This window comes from Ochotona princeps, chromosome 9, assembly GCF_030435755.1.
Source record: "Ochotona princeps isolate mOchPri1 chromosome 9, mOchPri1.hap1, whole genome shotgun sequence".
In the NCBI taxonomy this organism is placed as follows: domain Eukaryota; kingdom Metazoa; phylum Chordata; class Mammalia; order Lagomorpha; family Ochotonidae; genus Ochotona; species Ochotona princeps.
Window position 1 is genome coordinate 9,266,844 of NC_080840.1, and position 22,735 is coordinate 9,289,578.

Here is a 22,735-nt window from a genome sequence, read left to right on the forward strand (position 1 = left end):
TAGTGTACTTACCAGCCCCACAGCCGGGTCTTTGATGATCTAGACCCTTTTCTTCAATAAATCTTAATTTCTGTTGGGAAATGTCTGATTTTTTTGTGTTAAAAAGAGTTTTAGTATGATATAAACCAATTGGTTTAATTTCTCTCCAGACTTACAGTTAAGTCCCTTCGTGGATGATTTTTAAGAACACCAAAGTTTAAATAATCCACAGATTTGAAAAGAGCTCATCCTGCCAACCCTTGGATTGTTTCTGTTTTCATGCTCTTAGAAGAATTTCTGATGGTGCTTAATTCACGTATCAGAAACTGAAGAGTATGAGCAGTAGAGGGCTGGCATTGGGGCCCAGCCACTCTGGCATCGCACATTGGAGTGCTGATTTGAGGTCCAGTTGCCCCACTTAATATCCAGCTTCCTGCCCGGGCAGCCGTGCAGCCGGGGAAAGTTGAGGTGCTTTGGCACAGTAGGGTGCCTGGCTCCAGCCAGTTGCAGCCATTTGGGGGAGCAAGCTAGCAATGGCAGGAACGTCTCTCCTGCTACGCCCTTGAGAGGGATCTTTTGTCTATAAGTCCTCTGTTGAAGCATGGCCTTGTGGGCTGCAAGAAGCTGGCTACACTGCTTTCCCTGCACATACGCAGCCTTGGTCCTGGGTTGCTTGGCTCCAGCCATTCGGGAATTGTAGCTCTGCAGCTCCTCCTCACTGACATCCCCGCCCAGCCTGCTGGCCTGACTCCCCTTGGAACACTGAAATTCACCTCTATTTCAGCAAGTCTTGTGGCTAATGCAGACTTCCTTCACCTTACTAGTCTGCTGCGGATTTTTCAACTAATTGTTCTAATCTCTCAAGCTTCACCTTCTGCTTACATTAACAATGATCCGTGTAATGGATCTTTATATACACATCTGTGTGTGTATAAAGGAAACTGAAAATACTTTTCCTTATAATGAGTTTGCACATCCATGCTCACACTTCTAATCTGTCTGTACCCCTATGGTGCACTCTGCACGCTGCGGAAGTGGGGTTCTTAGATACGCACCTGCCCTACCTAGGCACATTAGAGTACTTAGCATTGCATATGAAATGTCCCCGTCTTTCGTTACTTTCCCCTTGCAAACCCTACTCCTTGCTGTTCCTGCAGTTCAGCTTGCTGTCTCAGCTCAGGCTCTGGCTCCCTGTGCTGGCTGCAACTCTTGCTCATCCTTAGGAACCTTTCCGTCTCTGTCCAGATGTCATTGTTCAGGGAAGTCTTCCTGTGGCTGCAGCTAGGGGAGTGCCTCGTTTTCTCTCTTCCCACTGACCCCCATACTGCTTTCCAGCACATGTCACAACTTTTCTCTTCAAAGTATCAGACTTTGCATGGGTAGTTGGAAGCTGGTCTTTTCATCCATTTCCTATTCCTAGCACCATGAAGGTAGTGAAGCTCAGTGAAAAACACGGGTGAGAAATGATGTCTGTGAAGTGTCTAGCTCAGTACCTGATGAGCAGCAGCCACATAAGGCATTCCTGCTCTCAGCGTAGTCAACTTGATTAACTTACAGAAGTCTAAATAGATTGTTGCTTTATATGACAGACAGTTTATTAGAATGGAAAGAGCAAGACTTTGGCATTTACAAGCTGTCACCTGGGGTTCTTCACCTCTTTGAAATTCAGTTCATCCGTTTGTAATGCCCTTATCCAGTGGAGGCTGAAAGTTAACAGAGACTACAGTAAGTGTGCAGTATGAATGTTGCTTCATATAAATAGGCTTTGCAAATACATAGTAGAACTGTGATTAGAGTTGGAGATCTAAAAGATTCCTTAATCTATCAGTTAAGTACTTATTGATCTGAACTTTTAATTTATTGTTACAGCATCACTTAATTCTTTAGGCTCATTTTCTCTAACTATAAACTAGCACTTTTCTGACTCATCTCTGAGTTTGATTTCTCTCTCTCTCTCTCTCTCTCTGTTTTAAGTGAAATACCATATTTCCATTACAATATTTCTTAGTCTGGCTTCCAAAAGTAGCACTTATTTCAAAGGGACAATTTTGCTTATGTAGTGAATTCAAATATTTCATTTTTAAAAAAGATATTTTTATTTATTTGAGACAGAGAGGAGGGAGAAAAGTCTCGTTTCTGCTGGTTCACTTCCCAGATGGCTGCAGCGGCCGAATTGGGGCCAGTATGAAGGCAAGAGCCAGGAGCTTCTCCCGAGTCTGTCCTGAGCGCTTGGGTCAGCGTCTGCTGCTTTCCCACGTGCGTTAGCAGGGAGCTGGATCAGAAGTGTTCCAACAAGGACTCATATTGCCATTGTAGGAGGCATCTTTTATATCCAGTCCTGGACCACAGTGGTGGTCCCAGAATGTCCCTGTTATGACCCTGAAATGCCAAGTCCTAAGAAATTAAAAAGTTTCTTAAACAAAACACTTGGTTATGTTGTCTGTATTTATACATAAGCAGCATAATCAAAATTGGTCTAATATTCATAGCCACGCACAGACTTGACTGTGTGGACACAGTAGCATGAAGCTGTTTCTTCCCAGTAAGTAAGTTATTTCGTAAAACCAAATTCTGCCTTGTGTAGAATGGTGACAGTAATGTAAAATTTGCCCATCGATCCTGGTATTTGATTCAGATGCACATGTTGAAGCAGAATTGGTGCTTTTAAGATTTTTATTGGATTAAACTATTGAATTTGTATGCTGTACATCATCAGTTGCAGATTTTGTATTTCTTTGTTTTGATTAAATTTAACTCTTCTGAGTTTTTGCTAAAGAAAGCTTTCCTGAGAGTTAAGGTAGTGTTGGTGAACTGTTCACTTTTTACTAAATGTTGCAAAGATAGAAACATGTAACCCTTGGATTTTTCTTCTTCAGAAGCAGCATTGCGAGGTCTTCTAGGCGCCTTGACCAGCACCCCTTACTCTCCCACCCAGCATTTAGAGCGAGAGCAGGCTCTGGCTAAACAATTTGCAGAAATTCTTCATTTCACGCTGCGGTTTGATGAACTCAAGGTACAGTTTCCAGCTGGACCTGATTGTTGCAAAAAGCATGAGTCTCAGTGAGTTACAGGAGGAAAAGCCTAAAATTGTGTAAAAGTGTGTTCTATTTATGTCAGACCTTAACAGAAGTGAAGAACTGGGTTTAGAAATAAGGTGTATCTTTTGATACCTTATGTGGCAAATAGCAAATTGCCCAAACTGTAGTCTTCATTTTATAAACTCTGAAATATAAGAACACTGAACTTGTTTTGTAATAGTTTTTCTTTTCTGTTCATTCTAGTTGTTTTCAAATGCTGTTGAAGTTTCTCCCTTCCTCTGTCACCTTCTTTCTCTCCCTTCCTTCCTTTCTTGCTTGCTTTTTATAATTGTGATTATCCTGAGGTTAAAAGTGAGTATAAAGAAGTAAAGGCTGGAGTTCTCTCTCAGGAGACATCTCAGGATCGGTGCCGAGAGCTTGGACAGGCCTTGGCCTTGCTAATGTTGATGGACTTACTAGAAGACGGAAGGGCGGGTGCTTACTTTAGGGCTTCATGCGTGTAACCCAGACAGCTGCTGATCCTCCTCCTAAGGTTGTGAGTGTGCATGTTTCTGTGTGAGGGCACAAGCACATAAACAAAAGCTTTTTTTTAGTAAATCAGGACAAATGCATATGCATTTATTTTCTTTGTTCATTTTGTCAATTTTTCTTAGCTTTTAAAAAATTATACTGCCTGGATTATTGAAAAAAGAAAATCTGCTTCCCCTGAATCAGAAGCAGTCTTGGTTTTATGTTCAGTAAGGGCTGAGTGAAGTGTTAAAGCTGTCTTGTGTTCATACCAGTTACAGTTTTCAAACAATAAGGGAATGTTAACATTACTCATCAAAACTGTATTTCAGTTTTTTGCTTGTCACATCAGCATTTGGCGCGTAACATTTTCTTCATAAATATCATTTTTAGATGACAAATCCTGCAATACAGAATGATTTCAGCTACTACAGAAGAACATTGAGTCGCATGAGGATTAATAATGTTCCAGTAAGTTACTGCTTTGAATTCTGGGGGTAGTAGGACTCTCAGTCAGTCAATTTTATTCCTTTATTTGTTCATTTGCTCATTCACTCAGATAATGTTAGTAGTAAAGTTAGTAATTATGGACAGCCACAGCTGTGGGAGAAGAGAACAAATAAGGGAGCCACATGGTGGTGTCCTATTTTTCCTCTCTTTTAAATTCCCATGACTATTTCCATGAAGTTGCTTTTATCTAACATTAGTAATTATGAAGCTTTCTTTATGCATTACCACTTGAACTGCACAAGCATTTCCAAGTTTGTTTTTGTGGATTGGGTGGGGTGATTTTGTGTGGTTTTGTTTTGGAAATCGGCCTGGATGACAGAGGTGACTGAAGCTTACCAGAGCAGAGGCCAGGTCTTACGTGGAGGCTGAGTCTCGGGCAGAGGCCAGGTCTCAGGGCGGAGGCCCGGTCTCAGGGTGAAGGTCAGATCTTACAGCAGAGGCCGGGTCTCAGGGCAGAGGCTGGATCTCAGGGCGGAGGCCGGGTCTTGGGCTGTCGTCTGGCCTGTGGGCCACGATGGCTGCGCCCTGCCTTCCGCTTCCCCTCCCTTCTTCCTGTGCTCTTGACACCTTCTCCAGGGAGTTACAGCTGGAGATAAGACTTCAGGCTTGAAGACACTATTACTTTGTCCTTTTGTTGATTTGAGGACCTACACTGTGTTAATTGGTGTGAAACATAGAAAAAATTTTAAAATCTTCCCCAGCTTCTAATAGGTGGTTTAATCAAGAAATACTATCACTGGGTGAGGCGTGCTAGGTAGTGTGATATTTTTAAAAATCCCCAAAGAGATTATTTTTTAAAATAAAGAAAAATTTTCTTCCCCCAAAAATGGCCGTTACTTGCATAGTCCAGTTTCTGATACGCGGCTCATCTTCTCCTGCACTGTATGAAAGGGACTGGCTGGCGTAGCCGTCCTTACCATCACCGGGGCCGGATGTTCAGCTCATCTTGTCCTGTCAGCGGCAGTGTGCACGCAGAGGACGCGTGTCCCCGAGTGAAGCAGCTCTGCTCTGCTCTCCTACCTCTGCTTCTCTTTACGCAGGAACTTTAAATTTCACCCAGTAGTTAATTTCCCTTAGAAATGTGACTTAACTGTAATCCTTTCTTCTAACGCTCTAAATGGCCCCCCATACCATATGAAAGAAAAAACATAATTTAAGCGAGCATTAAAGGCATTCTGCCCTCTGGCTCCAGCTTTGTTTCACTGGGTACTGCCTGGTAACATGCTGAGTAGGCAGTTGGCACTCTAACTGTGACTACTGTACTTCACGGAGTCCTTGGATGGCATGCTCCCCCATCCCAGAAGGAATACCCGGCTCACCCGTTACACTCGGAGCAGTCTCACTCGCTGGGGCCTCCTTCGTTTCCTCCCTGCCGTTGCCCTTCAGCGCACTGATGAGTATGCTGTGTAAATATTTGTCTGTTCATACTGCAGGGCAGGGCACAGCGTCGTAGCCAGTCTTCTGAACTCTGTATCATTTTGTTGTTTTTACTTCTAAAGAATGTCTAACTATTCTGTGCATAAGAGTCTAAAATGAAGTTTTTTCAAGATTTTTTTTTAGATAAACTTAACATGCGTTATTAATGCGGTAGACATCCTGCCTCGGTGTTTTTCCATAAATGTCACATATTCAACAATTTGAACTAACAGTAAGTGTTCTTACTGTCCACACAGGCAGAAGGAGAGAATGAAGTAAACAATGAACTGGCAAATCGAATGTCTTTGTTTTATGCAGAGGCAACCCCGATGCTGAAAACCTTAAGTGATGCCACAACAAAATTTGTCTCAGAGGTAAGTCTTCATCTGCAGGCGTTCTCTCCCACCTGCTGCTGACTGTTGGTACCTGGTGCGGCTGGCCGTTCCCAGATCCCCACGGGAGCCCTGGTCTTTCCCTGTGGCACACAAGCCGCCGCCTCCGAACTCTTGGTTGTCTTTATCTCCCCTGCCTTTCCCCCAGCTCTTGTTTTCTGAAAGAAAGACGTGTGCAAACAGAAACTTTGAAGTTCTTGCATACTCCCTACATTCATTCAGTCAATAAATATATCACAAACCTTGCTGCCTGTCCTGGTCAGACCGCTGCCCGCTCATCTGACTTAGCACCTTGGGTTCTTAATTCTTGCCTCGTATAGCTCTTTTTCCGTAGAGCTGCCAGGTAATCATACACCATAAACCAGACTCCTTCCCTGCTTCCAGTGTTTCCAGAAACCTCCTAGTACCTTAGGATAGAGCTCAAATGCTACCTGGCACTGAGGCTCTGCCCGGGCAGCCCCTGTGAGCATGGCCGGGGTGGTTCTCAGCCAGCGGCCACAGCAGCACCTCTCAGAGGGAGGGCATCACTGAACTGTGTTCAGATCTGCGTTCTCTAGCTTGGAACACTGCCAAGACCTGGCGTGTTAGGGAAAAAGTTCAGTAGGACTAGATTTTAAAGTTGTTCATATTTTGTGATATGCTAGGGTTAAATTACAAGTGAATTATTGACTGTCACTTTCACTTTTTGTTCTCCATGCACTTACAGAATAAAAACTTACCAATAGAAAACACCACAGATTGTCTAAGCACCATGGCTAGTGTGTGCAGAGTCATGCTGGAAACGCCGTGAGTATTAACTGATCCTTTTCCCTTTGACAATATTGTTGTGATAACTGCTATTTCAAAACATAGCCAAACAGAGCAGGTCTGTAATGGGAAGGTAGGAACAGTGTGTCTGGAAGTATCAGTTATTGATACATGAGCAAAGTAAGTTGTCAGCCTGGTGTGTCTTCTCTTAAGTGTGAAGCAGAGCTGCTCTGGTCACTCTTAGGCCGGTGTCCTGAGTTCTGGAGGCCCGAGTGGGGGAGCAGGAGCTTCAAAGCTCCTCCTTGCACTTCTCACACTTGTTCTGGCTTCGTAGTCACCAGCCTTGCCTTTTTGCCCAAGGACTAGTGTTACTTTTCTGTTCATCCCTTTTTCACCTAGTGTTGATTTTAGGCTTTGATTTTTCCAATATGCATTTGAATTTCCCTCTGTGTTTTTCTGTTTCAAGCCTTTGCCTAAAGGAGTGCAACGGTGTGCTGGCTGGATTTTCCTGTCAGCAGGACAAGAGAAACCCTCTGGATTCTTGAATGGTAGCTGGTTTTTACTGAGAACTTTGGTGTTCTTGTACTTTTTTTTCCCAAGGCCTTACTTCATGCATCATCCAGTTGGAAACATGAAGTGGGAGGACAGCTAGCTCCTGTCCTCGTCCTGCTCACGTCTGGGAGAAAGATCGTGGGACTAAAGGAGCTTGGGTGTTGGGGCAACGCCTTCCACCGGCCTGGGTGTCTCCACCCAGTTCTGGACTCTTCTGCTGTCACACTGCCTTTTGTAGACACAGAGCGTGCCCTCCTTGTCCCAAATCAGAGAACAGTATAGTAGAGCCCTAGCAACATTTAAGTTGAGTAATATAGTAATGTGTTTCAGTATAATTAACCCTTGAAGAATAGGCTGAGTAGCTCTGGTAAACTGACTTCTCCATCATTGGTGGTGACAACAGCATTAGCGCCACACCTGTCCTCAGGGTTTTTCTGTGAGGCCCCTTGACAGGTCTCTGCAATTATTGCTTCCAGTCAAGCAGAGGGGGTAATATGCCAAGGTAGGTACAGAGGTTACAGTGTGGGGTGATGCTGCTCTGCCTGCCACCTTCTCATGGCACCACGGTCACATCCATTTTAGAGATGGAAGGACTAAGATACTGTCACGTGAAGGTGGAATTTGCTCTCTAGAGAGTTCTGTGATGTGCCTTATCCAATTTCTGTTCTACCTTCCAGGGAATACAGAAGCAGGTTTACAAATGAAGAGACAGTGTCCTTCTGCTTGAGAGTAATGGTGGGCGTCATCATACTGTATGACCACGTGCATCCAGTGGGAGCATTTGCCAAAACCTCCAAGATTGATGTGAGTTGTTCTGGTAATGTCAAGCAGTGTCTTTGCGCAGAACCTGTAGATTAGTATTTTATTTAAACAATGGCTTTGTGCTGGACTCTTGACAGAACCCTTATTTGTAGCTAGTAATTAAGTAGGGGCCTTTGGCCTACACTGCTGTCTTGTCAGATGTCTTGTAGTGTGTTGACAGGTGGCATGGAGTGACAGAAGGGTGACTGTGCTGTCTTCAGGGTACCTCAGGGCAAGGGGTGGAGGAGCCTTCTGCCGTTTGCAGTACATTTAAGTCATTAGTTGTGAAAAATCATCTGATGAAGTCTTTGAGTTCCTGCCTCCAAAGGCCATTTCTAATAATAGATTTGTTTGAAAATGTCTGTCTCAGTACAGGTGCTCCAGTGAAGAAACCACACTTTTTGAAAATGACTTTCAGTATTATCTTTCCTCTACGCAGTCATCATCCCATTGTCTTGTAGTAAAGCAGTTTGAAGGTCTAGAGCAGTTTGAAGGTCTCCTCCGTCAGATTCTCACGTCTGGTTTATCCATGCTCCAGCAGCGTCTGACGAGGACTCGCTCTTAGTTCCCTTTTGTAGCTGGCTCAGGCCGGTAGCGATTTAGATCTCAGTTGCTGGTGTTGATCTTCTGGCTGACCTGCACATCAAAGGGAAAGGAGTGTTCCCTGCGTGGTTACCGTACCCTGCATCTGTTCCCCAAGTGACGCTGAAAACTGCTCTGTTGGCTGTGGGTGTCACTGGCCCTTTCTAAAGCTGAGTGGAAGTGTGGGTGTGCGGAGGGCTGACTGCTGCGGCCTGTGTTCTTCTGGTGCCCTGTGCTTGCTCCTGTTACCGGAGGGCCCTGCCCCTCACGCCCTCCCTCTCTCCCTGCTCCCTTCATTTGAAAGAGGTACAGGTGGGGGTGGGTGCTGGGGATCTTGCATCCACTGGTTCATTCCTGAGATGCCTGGGCCTGGGCCAGGCAGAAGCCAAAAGTTTGATCCGGGTCTCAGGTGGCAAGGGCTGAAGCACTTGAGCCATTTTCTGCCATTTTCCCAGGCACATTAGCAGGGAGTTGGATCAGAAGTGGAACAGCCAGGGCTGAAACGGCACCCATTATGGGTGCTCACACCAGCCCCTGTACCCTGTAATAGATCCCTGCTTGTGATCCCTGCTTCCTGCCCTGCCAGTTCCAGATGAGTTATTCTGACATGTAGAGCACCCCCGTAATGCTGTTCCAGCCCCATCAGACCCTCATCTTTCTCCTGCTTCCTGCTGTCTGTTTTTGCCATCAGCTTCTGCCTGGAATCCTGCTGTGTGCCTTGCTACCTGAAACCACTCTGCCCTTGAAATAGCTACTTACCCCCTTCTAGAGCACTCTCCTAGCAAGGCTTTTGTTCCCTATCTGTGTGGATGGTACTTCAGTTTGATCTGTTTCTGAAAAAAATTTTGTTTCATTGTCAAACTGAAAATAATACATTTTTTTTCTGTTCTTCTAGGAAAAATTAATTTGACGTGTCTAGAATGCACTCTTAACGGCATAGTTGGAGTTCTGCTGAAGTTTATTTTACTTCAGTAAAAATGAATGTTGTTTAAAAGCAGATGACTGACTTTTTCTGTTTTCTTCACCTCAGATGAAAGGTTGTATCAAAGTTCTTAAGGACCAGCCTCCCAACAGTGTAGAAGGTCTTCTAAATGCTCTCAGGTGTGTATCTGTCACCAAAAACTCCTCGGCCTATGGGCATGTAAAGGAAATAGTTCAGCATGGAAGTAGCACACAGGAAATGAAGAGAAATATTGAAACTAGAAAGTCTCATTTTGCTGGCTGGTTCATTTATCCAGTAGTAGTTGCCAGAGAGTTTTTGATGAGAAAGTTGAGAATTTTATGAGACAGCAGTTTAATTTTTCATTCGAAGATTTTGGCTTTCACTTTTTGTCCCTCTTGAAGCAAAGATTGCTTATTATTTTTTGTAATAGAAGTAATAAATGTTAACTTAAATTTCAGGAAACATAGAATGTTGTAAAGAAAAATTCATGGAGTCCAGTGCTGTAGCCTAATGGCTAAATCCTCACCTTGCATGCACTAGGATCTCATATGGGCATAGGTTCATGTCCCAGATGCTCCACTTCCCATCCAGCTTTCTGCTTGTGGCCTGGGAAAGCAGTTGAAGATGGCCCAAGGCCTTGGGACCCTGTACCCACTTGGGATGCGCGGAAGAAATTCCGTGTTCCTGGCATCAGATTGACTAAAATAAAAAAATAAATCTTTAAAAAAATTCGTATAATCTCACTGTTGAGCCATCTCCTGTGTAGATGCACAGATGCCCTGTGCAGCAGGTGCATTTGTGCAGTCTCTCCGCACATGTGTTGTAGAAGCAGCTTTTCCCCTTAGTCTGGTTTCATTGCATGTCTGTCCACAGAGACAGGTGTGTTATTTTTTTGCATTTCTTAGAATGAAAATAAATAGTTGTTAGCTAACATCTTTTCTTGCTTCGTCTTACTTGCTACAGTTATGGAAGATTTCGAGAATGCTAGAATTATTTTCTTTTAAGGCGCAGTTACAGAGAAAGGGAGAGATACAGCTTACATCCACAGGTTCACTCCCCTGATGGCTACAACGGCTAGAGTTTGGCTGATCCAAAGCCAGAAGCTTCTTCCAGGTCTCACAGAATGTTGTAAAGAGGCAGGAGGCAGGAGTCTAAGCATTTGGGCCATTCTCCAATGCTTTCTTAGGTGTGTCATCAAGGAGCTGGCTAGGAAGCATCCAGGGCTCCGCAACCCGTCAAAAATATAAAAAAAAGAAATACACTTGGCTTACAGCCCATGCTAAAATAGAGATGAGTTGGATTTGGCCATAGTTTGCCAATGTCTGGAACAGGATACTTCCTCTGAATGAGAAGTTACAGCTAATTATTGACACGAGAGTTTCCCATTTCAAGCTGTAACTAAGTGAGTAGCTGTTAACTGTACTGGCAGCTGGTCCAGAGGCTGAGCTGCAGGAAACAGCTGGGTTAAAGCTGTACAGAAAAAGTGTGATTGCGTGAGGGATTTGCCTGGCCAGTTGCTCATCTTATTATAATCATAAAACCTGATGTGGGCTTTTAAAAATTCCCTAATGCTGATATTTTTCTTCTTAGGTACACAACAAAACATTTGAATGATGAGACTACCTCCAAGCAAATTAAATCCATGCTGCACTAACAGCTGTGGCCCGAGCACCTGCTGTGGCCGGGAGGCAGCGCTCTGCAGTGACTGAGATGCACAGCTTTTTAGTGATTGCAGTTACGATCTCATTTACTCTCGCTTTTATTTCCTCTGTTCCTCCTCCCTCTTTTTTAATCATGTTCTTGTTCTGAAGACTTCTTTTCTGTGCCAAAATCAGTAATGTTACACTCTGAAAGGATATTGTCCTTTCAGACAGGCCATCTGAGGCAGCTAATTATGCATTGCATTGGGGGGTCTCTACTGAGAAAAAATTCTGTGACTTGAACTAAATATTTTTAAATGTGGATTTTTTTTGAAAACTAATATTTAATATTGCTTCTCCTGCATGGCAAAACTGCCTATTCTGCTATTTAAAAGCCCTCAACAACTTTATTTTCTACTGCCGCTTTTTCATGTGCAGCCAAAATGAAAATGTTTAAATTAATTGTGTTGTACAAATGGTACCCAACACAAACTTTTTTTAAATTAGTAAGACTTTTGTTGAAAGTGTTAAGTTTGCATTTTGACTTTTTTTGTAAGGATGTATGTTGTGTGTTTAACCTTTATTAACTAACGTTAAAAACTGTGATGTGTGCGTAGATTATTACGTATGCATGTTCATGTTTAAGGAATGGCTGTTGATGATAAATAAAAATCAGCTTTCATTTTTCTAAGTGTGGTTGGTTTACTGATGTTTGTTTTTTCCCCATTTATATTTTTATGGAATTTGTATACATATTGCCTAAGTTTTTCTTCTCTTGGGGAGAGCTGGGTCTTATTGATAGTATTTTTCATCATTGTCGTCTATGTATATAGTTTTAATTGATTTAAAATTTTTGTTAAATGTGGTGTAAGATCAGTGATCTTGTCACTAACGTGACTTTTTTCTCTTGATTTATATGGATGTAATAATGGAAGGAAAGCCACACTGTGACTTGATTTGCAGCTCCCGGGGTGACAGCATAGCAGCGTGAGGCAGGTTGAGCAGCGCTTGACACATGGGGAGGTGAGTGAGTAGAAGAGAAACTCTCTGGGGAAAAATCAAGAACGGGATCTCACTGGTGATAGGAAATTTGCATGGTTTTCAGTTTAAGATCATGAAACCCAAATCTCACAGTTAGGAAGTAACAGCTGCTCAGTGTTGGCTGCCGGTGGCCACACCAGTGGTCCCATGGCAAGAGCAACTGAGTGTGGTCCAGTTAGATGGCCAGCCACACCAGAGAATCACCAAAGCTGCCATCACATCCTCCTGGGAGTGGAGCGCCGGCCTGAGGCTACACAGCCCTTCCGGATGGAATCCTGCTGACCGCTCAGCCTCCTCCACCCTCCCACCCTACACCCTTGTCTGCACCTGGGCTGAGCTGCTTACCGTATGATTCCTACACTGTCGCTTCTGAAACTCCTGTCTGGCAGGTCAGTGAACCTGATGCCACCCTTGTGTGCGTCTGATAAACGCATCTTGAAAGATCAGCTTCTGTTTCCTGGAACCTTCCTGACAACACTGACAGTATCCTCCCAGGCTTCTTCTGAGAGTCCTGTAATGAGCTGAATAGTGAACCCTGGAAAAGGTGTGTCCACCAAGAATCTGTGAGGGTGGCTAAAGGGTAATTGCCGGTGAAATTGAGATGAGCTTATGCTGGCTCAGGGTGGGCCCCAAACGTACAGACGAGTCCTTAGAAAGGAAGGGAAGACCAGATGCAGGGTGGCAGGCCCTGGGAAGGTGGACACAGGTGGGAGTGGCAGGGTCTCAGCCGGGCAGCCACACCAGCAGCCCTGGAAGCGCTGAGTGAGGTTCAGGATGCTTCTCCCCAAGTCCCAGAAGGAAGCAGCTCCGCCACCATCTCAGTTCCAGCTTGTGCCCTGCAGGATTGTGGGAGTGAATCTCTGGTTCCCACTGCCCACTTGATGGTCATTTGTTTTAACGGCAGCCCTGAGTCTAATGGTGGGAGCTCATAAAACACCTCACCTGTGGATGTTTTCGCTGATTGTGTGAAGTGTGGGACGTGGAGAGGGCAGCGTGAGCACCTGAGAGGAGGAACCGCACCTGGCTGCCTGGGCTGGACTTGGTGCCAGAGGAGTACTTGGACGGAGGAATGCACACAGAAGAGTGACTGCACCAGGGCGTCCCGGAGCTGTGCAGAATGCAGCGGACATGGTCTCTGCGTGCGCAGCAGTGGTTGGAGACTGGGCTCCAGCCGGGAGTTGACACTGCTCTGAGGCCTAACTGCGCTCCGTCTGTTTTTGTACAGCTCATGAGCTAAGAATGGTTGCTTAAAAAGGTTGGGGAAAAAAAATCAAAATATAAAGAATGGTTTTTTAAAAGGTTGAAAACAAAATTATTTTGTGGCATGAGAAAAGTATATGAAATTCTAATTCATGTTCATGAATAAAAGTTTTATTGGAACATAACCTGGTTGGTTTACATATTTTTATGGCTACTTTTGCACCACAACAGCAGAATTGTGTCAGAGACCGTAAGGCCCTGAGAGGTTAATGTATTTCCTGTGTGACCCTTCCCTGAATTTGCCTGTCTTCCCCCGTCAGAGCAGATGGATTTGACAGCCTAACAAGACAAGCACTTGCTGCCAGATGGAGTCACCCTTAGGTCAGCAGGTAGCCCCGAGACCAAGTAGGCATCGTCTCCGTGCCCAGTCTTACCTCTTAATGTCTGTCTTTGGAATGAAGGATGATGGGTTGGGCATGGGCTCATTGGGAAAGTGGCCAGCATCCCGGGTCAAGCTGTGGCCTGCCCACTGCTGCCGTCATGAAGCTGGGCTTCCTTTGTCTTCACTCTGAAGCCCAGTGCTGGTCAGTGTGTGTCCTTGTGCTAAGCCCCTGCCTCTGTACCTCTGTCGTCCGTCAGTGATGCTACTCAGCCCTTCCGCCCAACAGCCCATGATGGCCTTTCAGCATTGCCCTGTTTCTGCAGCACTCCATGTAGACGAGTGAGGCTTGCCAACCTGCGTAACTACTCCAGGATTCTCACATCAGTGACCTGTAGAGAGCGTGTATTGAAAATTATCAAAATAGGATATGGACCCAGAAGATCTGTGTGTTGAGTCAGTGGCTTTTTATTATTATTATTATTATTATTATTATTATTATTATTATTATTATTAAAAGATTTATTTTTATTGGAAAGTCAGATTTACAGAGAGGAGAGGAAGATCATCTGTCCACTGGTTCATTCCCCAAGTGGTTGCAACGGATGGAACTGAGCCAATCTGAAGCCAGGAGCCTGGAGCTTCTTCCAGATCTCCCACACAGGTGCAGGGTTCCAAGGTTTTGGGCCATCCTCGACTGCTTTCCCATGCCACAAGCAGTGTGTTGGATGGGAAGTGGAGCAGCTGGGATACAAACTTTTGGCACCTATATGGGATCCTAACATATGCAAGGCAAGGACTTTAAACTTCGTGTGACATTATAAACCAGTACTCAAAACAGCTACCTCTCGTGTGGCCCTGAGATTACACCATTGAATGCCTGTAGTGTCCTCCTGCACATCCTGGGTTGGAAATCTTCGATGTTAATCTCATTATAACCCCTGGGACAACCTCATCGTGTTAAAAAACCAAAGCAGTTATAGCATATTCAGATGTTGTTCATTGACATGTACCCCATTGTTCAAGAGCAGGGGTGGGAAGCCGTTCTTCTGCCATGAGCCATTTGAATTTTTCATTCAAAACCCATACAAAATTACCAGTCTTAAAATTAGCTTGTAGATTTATTGAATTTCTAGTCTCACCCTTGGTGGCCAGATCTAATGGTTTTAGGTGGCTGCTGTGGGCTAGCCTGTTCCAGGCCATCAGTGGTGGTCCTAACTGCTCACACGATGGGGTCCTGGACAGTACTGCATGACTGCCTTAACGCCTTCAGAGATCCCGAAACACATTAGAAACGCCCTGGGTCATGACTGCAGTTTTTCCACCAGGTAGGCAGGACATGACCTCTGTGTTTAAAACTTAATACAACCTGAGTGTTCACCAGTCTGTGTCAATATGTGGTTTGTGAGTACCTGCGCAGAGTCACATGTGGCCTGTGTCCTCAGGCTGCAGACAGGTGGGGAGGGTCTGCTCCACCGAGCAAGGCCTTAGCCAGCCTGCTGCCTCTCCCTGCTCTCCCTGCACCTTCTGCCCCTACCTGGGGAAGCCAGGCTTGATCGGTATGCCTGGCGGGAGTGGAGTCCTAGGACATGGTCAGCTGTGAGGATGCCCGACTTTCTCATTACTGCCTGCTAGTAACTAACCTACAGTTGCAACTAATTCCTTGCAGTTGTATTGAACAGTGAGTATGCCATGTTTTAAATGCCTGCCTTGCCCCACGCTGTCTTGTAAGAACAGGACATGTATGTTCCCTGCTCTGCTGTATTCCCAGCACCTCAGCGTAATCACTGGATATAGGTCATGGCAGATGCTAAGGTGGCTGCTTGAAGGTTGTGGAGTAGCAGAGTGGACATGTGAGGAGCTCATTAAGATGGTAATGAGGGCCAAGACTGAGGGAGGAAGGGAATTTTTTAAGCAATGCCAGAGCCTGGGGACAGACGGCCTGTGCAGAGCTGGGAACTGGTGCAACAGCTGCAGGAGCAGAGGAGGGAAGGGCAGAGAGGTAAGTGGTTGGAGCAGAGCAGCCGGTTGCTAGGGGCTGAGCGAAGCAGCGGGCTGCTAGTGTGCACTCCGGGATTCAGCAGGTCAAGAGTGCATGGGCTTCTGCCTTCCCATGGGAGACCCAGATGGAGGTCCTGGTTTCCGCCTTCAGCCTGCCCACACTCTGGCTTCTCTGGACACTTGGGGAAGGAGCAGCAGATGGAAGATCTGTGTCTGTCGGGGCTCTCAGGGGCTGGGGACTAGAACCTCTATCTCCCTCTGCTACTACCACAGCCCCTGTGGTTCTCCCGAGGGCCCTCCCCAGCTCCAGTTGCTGAGGCAGGTTCTGTTTCTCCAGGAACTGGGCCAGCAGCCCATGCTGGCTGTCACTCAGAACTGTGAGAGATGCCAAGGGAGCAGCGCTGAGGGGAAGGGTCTCATACACACCATGGCTGTCCTCCTGGGCCCCAGCAGCCCTGGGAAGGCAGAGCCGGGAGGCTGATCTCTGGCAAGGGGTGGTTCTGGAAGGCAGGAGCTGTGCCCACCCTGGACTGCTGAGTGGCCTCAAGCAAGCCCTGCCCTGTCCTGCTCCTTGGTTTCCCTGAAACCCAGTCTGGGTGGAGGTGGGCTTCACATGACAGAGGGCGTCTGTACCAGCTCCTCTGCTGGCAGTGGCCTTGGGAGGCGATTCTTAACCAGGATGTGGTGAGGCTTGGCCAAGGCCACCGGTCCCACCTGGAACAGCAGCATCCTCCTGCCCCAGGGGTCAGGCCAGCCTTGAGCGCATGAGGTGGGATCCCGAGGTCAGTGAGCACCGACTCTGTGTAGACTCGTGTACAACACAGCACACTGGAAGGCAGTACTGACAGCAACTCTGTGCTGCTCGGATCCTACAGCTCCAGCAACGAGCTTTGTGGGTGTCTGTGGTAAGAGCATTCCAGGCAGCAGGGACAGTCACTGCAAGGCTCCAAAGTAGGACGGTCTGCCTCATGCCGGCAACAACTGTACAGGGAGCACAGCAGTCACAGCGGAGGGAGCAGGCAGGCACACCTGGGGAAGCCAAGGCCTTCTTGTTCCTGGTGACAGGCCGAGGTGACTGCAGCTGGTGGGGCTGGCAGCAGGAGCACTGAGCAGGGAATGGAGCACCTTTGGACGCTGTCGGCCGCCTCTGCACCTGTCCCTCACCAGGGCTGACTTGTTTGGCTTGCAGCCCCAGTCCTTTTCAGGAAGCACACAGGGAAGGAGGTTGGGCACACAGGTTCTCAGCTGCAGGAGCCCAGCACAGCCTGGCTTGAGCTTCCACTGCCCTGCCCACGGGCAACAGCTGCAGCCTCCCCATGTGGGAGCTGCATCCTGGCAGACCTGGCTTCAGCGTCCCTCCTCTTGGGGCCCTGGCCTGAGCTGCAGGGGTGCCTCTGTCTCTGGCAGGCAATCTGTGGGCACAGTGGTCACTCCCTGTCTTAGCCTGAGTGATGGAGGAAGGGCAGAGCATCCCACAGGGCCACAGCCAGCGAGCCTCTGCCCAGGCAGGGAAGCTGGGAGGAGCCTACGGTTCCAGCTGTTGGTACCAGTCTCCTTTGAGAATCGAAGGCAACAGGTCCACTATGCACTGGCTTAGGCACCTCGTGGTGAGCCAAGGAGTGTTCTCAGAGGGCTTAGGGAGATGCGTGGGGTGTCAGGGGACCCTCCCTCAGGGTGCAGCAGGGGGTCCTCCCTGTGGATGCATTTCCTCCAAGCTCTAGTCAATTGCCCTTACCCAGGAGAGCCCCCGGAAGGTGGAGGGAAGCCCTGATCTTGAGGGTGACCGGTTATCGGAGGGTCCCACAGGCTGCATGCAGTGACATGCCCTGGGCCCTGCAGCTGTCCCAGCAGCCTGGTGTCCAGGGCCTGCTCCAGCTGCAGGCATGGGACAAGGGAGTCACATGGCGCAAGCTCTGCCTTGGGCTTCTGTCCACCCTACCACCTTGGACCCCAAAGAGGACAGGACACAAGCTCGCATTCAGGTGCCAGCTCTGCCAAGCAAAGCTTCCTTGGCTCTTCCAGCCAAGTGTGCGGGCTCAGTCCTCAGGGAACAGATGCTGGGGGGAGTGCTGGACCCAGCTGCGCCCGCCCAGGCCGTGAGTCCCCAGGTCCCCTTCCTAACACCCATCCCCTTGGCACCCCGCCTCTCTGCATTCCAGGGGCCTCTTACCGTACCCTCCAGTTCCTGGAATATCGCCTGAGGTCCCCAAGCCGCTCACAGAGGGCACCCAGCAGCATCCCCCGCAGCTCTGGTGGCGTGAGGCCAGGTCCTGCAAGTGGGCAGCCACCTGGCTCTGCAGCTCCTGGAAGTCGAGCTCCTCTGCTGGGGCCCAGCCAAGGAGGGAGCGGAGTGTGAGCCCATGAGGCTACTCCCGCTCATGGCCAGCACTGCTGTGTGCCTGCTTCTCATCCCCACTTCTGTGGGCACTAGCTGGGCACTTGCCACACCCAGCCCATCCATGGCCCTCCTCCACCTTCCTTTATTTCTGTAAAGAGAACTCACGGCTCAGGCCCCAGATTCCAAGGCTCTGCCTCGTGCCCATGTGTCCTGCTGGGATGGGTACAGGGGTCCTGCTCTGACCACCAGGACCCTCAGTGTCCTCAGGTGATGCTCTCAGGTCCCAGACACTGTCCATGCCCATGTCAGCTCCTCCAACCAGGCCAGAAGAGTGTCCACACCTGCCATCTGTGTATGGAGGAGGACCTGAAAGCTGGGACACTCAAGTGATCCACCCGTAGCTTCTTGGCTGTTTTCTACAAGTGGAGTCTGCCCCAAGAGACAGGGTGATGACATGGCAGAGAGAGGGGGCCTTAGGAGCCAGACAGGTCTTGTCCAAGCTGGGGTAGGCCTCTGGATGCTCACCTCCCCCAGGGTCCCTGCAGCACTGCCCTTCAGGGGGATACAGCACAACTGCAAAGGGAGGGAGCAAGAGGCCGGACAAGGGGAGCACCCGAGAGGAAGGCAGGAGCCAACCATGCCAAGGAGGGTGCCCCAACCCTGTGGGCAGCACCAGGGCCCCACAGAGGTCAGAGGCCTGCCCAGCCCATGAGGACAGGGGGACGCTACCTCCCCCAAGCTATGTGCCAAGGGTCCTTCCTCCAGTGGAACTGCAGCTCCATCCCAGAACCTGTGAAAGTCAAGTCCTTCAAGTGTTGCCACATGGAAGCCTGGTTGGCTGACCCTCGTGTCCCTGGGGAAGTGGCATCCTGCCCATCCCGCTGCTGTATCCTGGTTCAGAGTGCTGCCTGGCACCGGGAAGGTGAAGGGGACTTACTCCAGCGAGCCTCTTCAATCAGCAGCTACAGTACTCTGTGGACCATGACGATACCTGTAGGACTATCACTGTGGTCTGCCTGATCACATGGCTAGGCCCGTGGACCTGTGAAGGGACAGGGAAAACTGGACATGCCATTCTCACAGGCTTCTGGAAAGGGGTCTCAGAGGTAGGTAGAGGTAGAGGGACAGAGGGAAGATGCTGCAGGGGTTGGAGGTGGGAGAGATTCCAAATGAAGCAGGTGCATTTTCAGAAAGAAAACCCATGGCATTTGAATGCCAAAACAACACACACATGAGCTCAGAAAGAGCTCTAAGAAGTGCCACCTGCCAATTAAAGTTCTAGCTACTCCACTTCCAAGCTAGCTCCCTGTTAACAGGCCTGGGAAAGCAATAGACGATGGCCCAAGTGCCTGGGCCCCTGCCATCACGTGGGATGCCTGGAAGAAGTTGCTAGCTTTCATCTGGCACAGCCCTGCGCCTTGCAGCCATTTGGAGAATAAACCAGTGGATGGAAGATTCTCTGTTCTTTCTCTCTGCAACTCTGCCTTTCAACTAAATAAATCTTTGGGGGGAAAAGTGCCATAATAGCAAAACAGATTTCATTGTATCTCATTTCCCAGAGTTTGCATCTCCCTGTGGGAAATGCTGAGCTGGATTTGTAACCCGAGGCGCTGTAGCATGACACTCCTGGCATTACTGATGGATAGGACATGCAGAGCATCCCACAAGGCTGGGGTTGTCAGGCAGCACCCTGCCCTGGGAGCTAGACTTACGCCGCAGTGGCCCTCACCTGTGGATGCCTGCACCATGACAGTTGGGGGCACTGACAAAACACACACGCACAGAGACATACACATGCAAATATGTCACATACACATATACACACATATGAAAAGAATTCCTTTGTGGTCTCCTTATTTGCTGCAGATAAATTCCTTCATTTGACAACTCCTTTTGGTGTGTTTCTTAGAAATTGCCAGTACTGTTCTAATTCATACCAGTTGCTGACCTTGTTTCATGGCTTCTCATTTATGGAAATGCATAGTGATGGAGTACAGGGGCTCCAAAGTGGCTGCGATGCCTCCGAATCAGGCTCCTAGCCTCACCGGCACAGCATATTCTCCTGGGAACAGCAAACACCACCCAGGCCTGGGTGCTCACTCTGGGACGTCCAAGTCAGAACTGCGCAGACGCTGGGACATTGGCAGCAACGCAACATCAACAAGAGCCCTCCAGGTGACCCCAAAAGCCTGGCCAGCACCGAGAACCAGCGTACAAGCAGTAGGGGCCAGCACTCCCCTGCTCGTTGGGCAGCTGTGTGGTGGACAGTCAGGACCGCAGGCCTCAGTATCCCTGCATGCCCACATGAGTTTGATGGCCCACCCAGGCAAGGTCAGCTGCCCCGTCCCCTCTGCTTGGCCGAGGCCCTGAAATGTGACTGCCTCTGTCATCAAGCACAGGCGCTCCTTCTCCTTCCGGCTCTGCAGCTCCGGAGCCCCTGCGTGGCCTCAGTTTCCTGTGAGGGGGAGGGGGTAGGGGTAGAGAGAGATGTGGGCTGGGGTGGGGCCTGCCAGCTACAGCGCTGGTGAGAGCGGCAGAGGACGCAACAGGAGCTGCTCTGTCGCACGTGTGTGTGTGTGTGTGTGTGCGTGCGCTGTTTAAGGCGAGTAGCTGCAAAAGGAAACAGGGCCGACTGGGACCCCTCCACAGTCCCGAACGCTACACACCAGGCCGGAAAGAGGCTCCTGCAAACTGACCTGCACCAAAGACTGAGGGGGCTTTGGCTCAGCGGGTTTTCACATTATTTTTTATGCAATGTGGAAATTGGAAGGTCTCGTGTGGAAGCTGATGTCTTTAGAACTGGGAAGTCTGGCACCACCAAGCTCATCCTCCCACCTGGCACCGGGCGCCGGGCAGCAGCTGCCTTCTGCCTCCGTTTGCCACACTCCCACGTTTCTGGGCTGCACCTCTGAGCCGCTCTTCTCTCACCAGCTGAGGGGCTCACAGCCCAGAGGGGCCACCCTGTCTTCAGGACAGCTTCCCCCCAGCACCTGCAGCTCAGGCCTTCCTCTGCGGCCCCCAACCCCACCCCAGCCATGCTCCTCCTCCCAACCTGGGGGATCCAATGGCCATGACCCATGACCTGCCTGTCCACAACCCCTCCATGGCTCACCTGCTCTCCATCAGCGTCTCGCAGGTGTGAGGGGAAACCTGGAGTGTGTGCACGGGCAGTGTGGAGCTGTGGGTGAGCACGCTGCCCCTGCCACCTGGCCCTGCAGCCCGACACTCCCAGCCGTCGTCCTGCCTGTCACCGACCCTGTGATTTGGATGGGGAGGGGGATTCGGCTGACCTCTGTGGAGTCAGAAAGAGAGAAGCCGGCCTCCGCCTCTTCCCAAGCTGGTTGAGGCCTTGGGCAAGCCACGGAACTCTAGGAGCCTCAGTTTCCCCATCTCTACCAGGTGCTCCACCTTGGAATACCTCCCAGGGTGGCTGTGAGGACAGAGCGAGGACTTGCCAACCCTGGCCCCCACTTCATCCGTGGCAGCCACAGCACGTCATTATTGAGGTTACTTTGTGCCCAGTTAGGGAAGGAGGAAGAAAAGCTCCTTAACTTTCCTTGCCATCAGGGTGCCCACCCGCTCAGCCACCTGCCCTTCTCCCTCCCACTGGTCCCTACCAGAGGTACCTGGAGCGGGGCTGCCAGGCTCCAGCAGGCCCCAAGGCCAGAGGTGGCACCGGCGCTTTTTCCTCAGCAGACAGGAGGGGTGCAGTGTTCATACTGTGTGCGGGCACCAGCTCCCCCTTCCTGCCCAGCTCCCGGACCACGCACCGCGTGTCCCTCACGAACAGGGATGACATGTTCCCTGAGGGGCAAAACCCGTGTGGCTTCTGTGGTCCAGAAGGCGGAAGGCGGCCAGCCACTGCCCCAGGACCTGCCCAGGGCTAGGCCCAAAGTCCCAGTGCCATCCCCATGGCCAGCCTGCAGAGTCACACAGCCTGGGGACCCCCACTCTCCCCGGGGCCCAGCCTGAGCTCCAGGCCTGCAGGAGGCGCCGGAGACGCGGCCGCCGGCCACGGGGAGGAGCTGGCGGGCTGCGGGCAGCGCCTCGCTGGGCGCGCTTCACGTCTGGGCGCCTCGCTGGGCGCGCCACGCCTGGGGCCGGCCTCGGAGCGACCAGAGGGCAGTGGTTAACCCCGAAGCCCTGCCGGGCCGACCTGGGCCGGGCTGGAGAAGGCAGTGGCTGCCACCCACGACTTCAGAGGCGACTTGGGGGCCTCCCCCCCCCAACAAACGCCCTGGCCGCCCTGGCCCTGCTGACCCCTACCTGACGCCTGCGCCCCCGCCGTCGTCCCTGCCATGGCCTCACGTCCCCGGGCATCCCAGCCCTGCCCGTGCCTCGAGGGTCGTGACAGCACGAGGGGTCACTGACCCTGCACGTCCGGCGCTGACCCCCACGCGGTCCGGCCCGCGCGTCCTCGGCGTCCCACCAGGCCGTTGCTCGTGAGTACTCAGAATATGTACGTGTTGTGGAAAGAACCCAGTTGTTCTTTAAGTTCCATTTCTTTTTTTTTTTTAAACTTCAGAGCCCACTCCTGCTTTCCTCCTGAGACAAGTGGTTTTAAGTGTTTGTTGGTCATTTTTAATAACTGTCAGCTGTCTTTAAAAGTTTCTGACAGGCAGAATTAGAGAGAGAGAGAGAGAAACAGAGAGAGAATGTCTTTGTCGTC

The 22,735-nt window shown here is 49.6% G+C and overlaps 1 protein-coding gene across 6 annotated transcripts in view; it reads left to right on the forward strand.

Moving 5' to 3' along the window:
- Positions 1-11,798, forward strand: part of CYRIB (CYFIP related Rac1 interactor B) — a 124,442-nt gene extending 112,644 nt beyond the window's left edge. For all 6 annotated transcript variants that reach the window (XM_058668485.1, XM_058668486.1, XM_058668484.1 and 3 more), the window contains 7 exons: positions 2,856-2,992; positions 3,918-3,995; positions 5,708-5,824; positions 6,549-6,628; positions 7,819-7,945; positions 9,555-9,625; positions 11,058-11,798. In XM_058668485.1, coding sequence (XP_058524468.1) covers positions 2,856-2,992; positions 3,918-3,995; positions 5,708-5,824; positions 6,549-6,628; positions 7,819-7,945; positions 9,555-9,625; positions 11,058-11,121 — 674 coding nt within the window. In that variant the 3' untranslated portion in view covers positions 11,122-11,798. The remainder of the gene's footprint in view (positions 1-2,855; positions 2,993-3,917; positions 3,996-5,707; positions 5,825-6,548; positions 6,629-7,818; positions 7,946-9,554; positions 9,626-11,057) is intronic.
- The last annotated feature ends 10,937 nt before the right edge of the window (positions 11,799-22,735 follow it).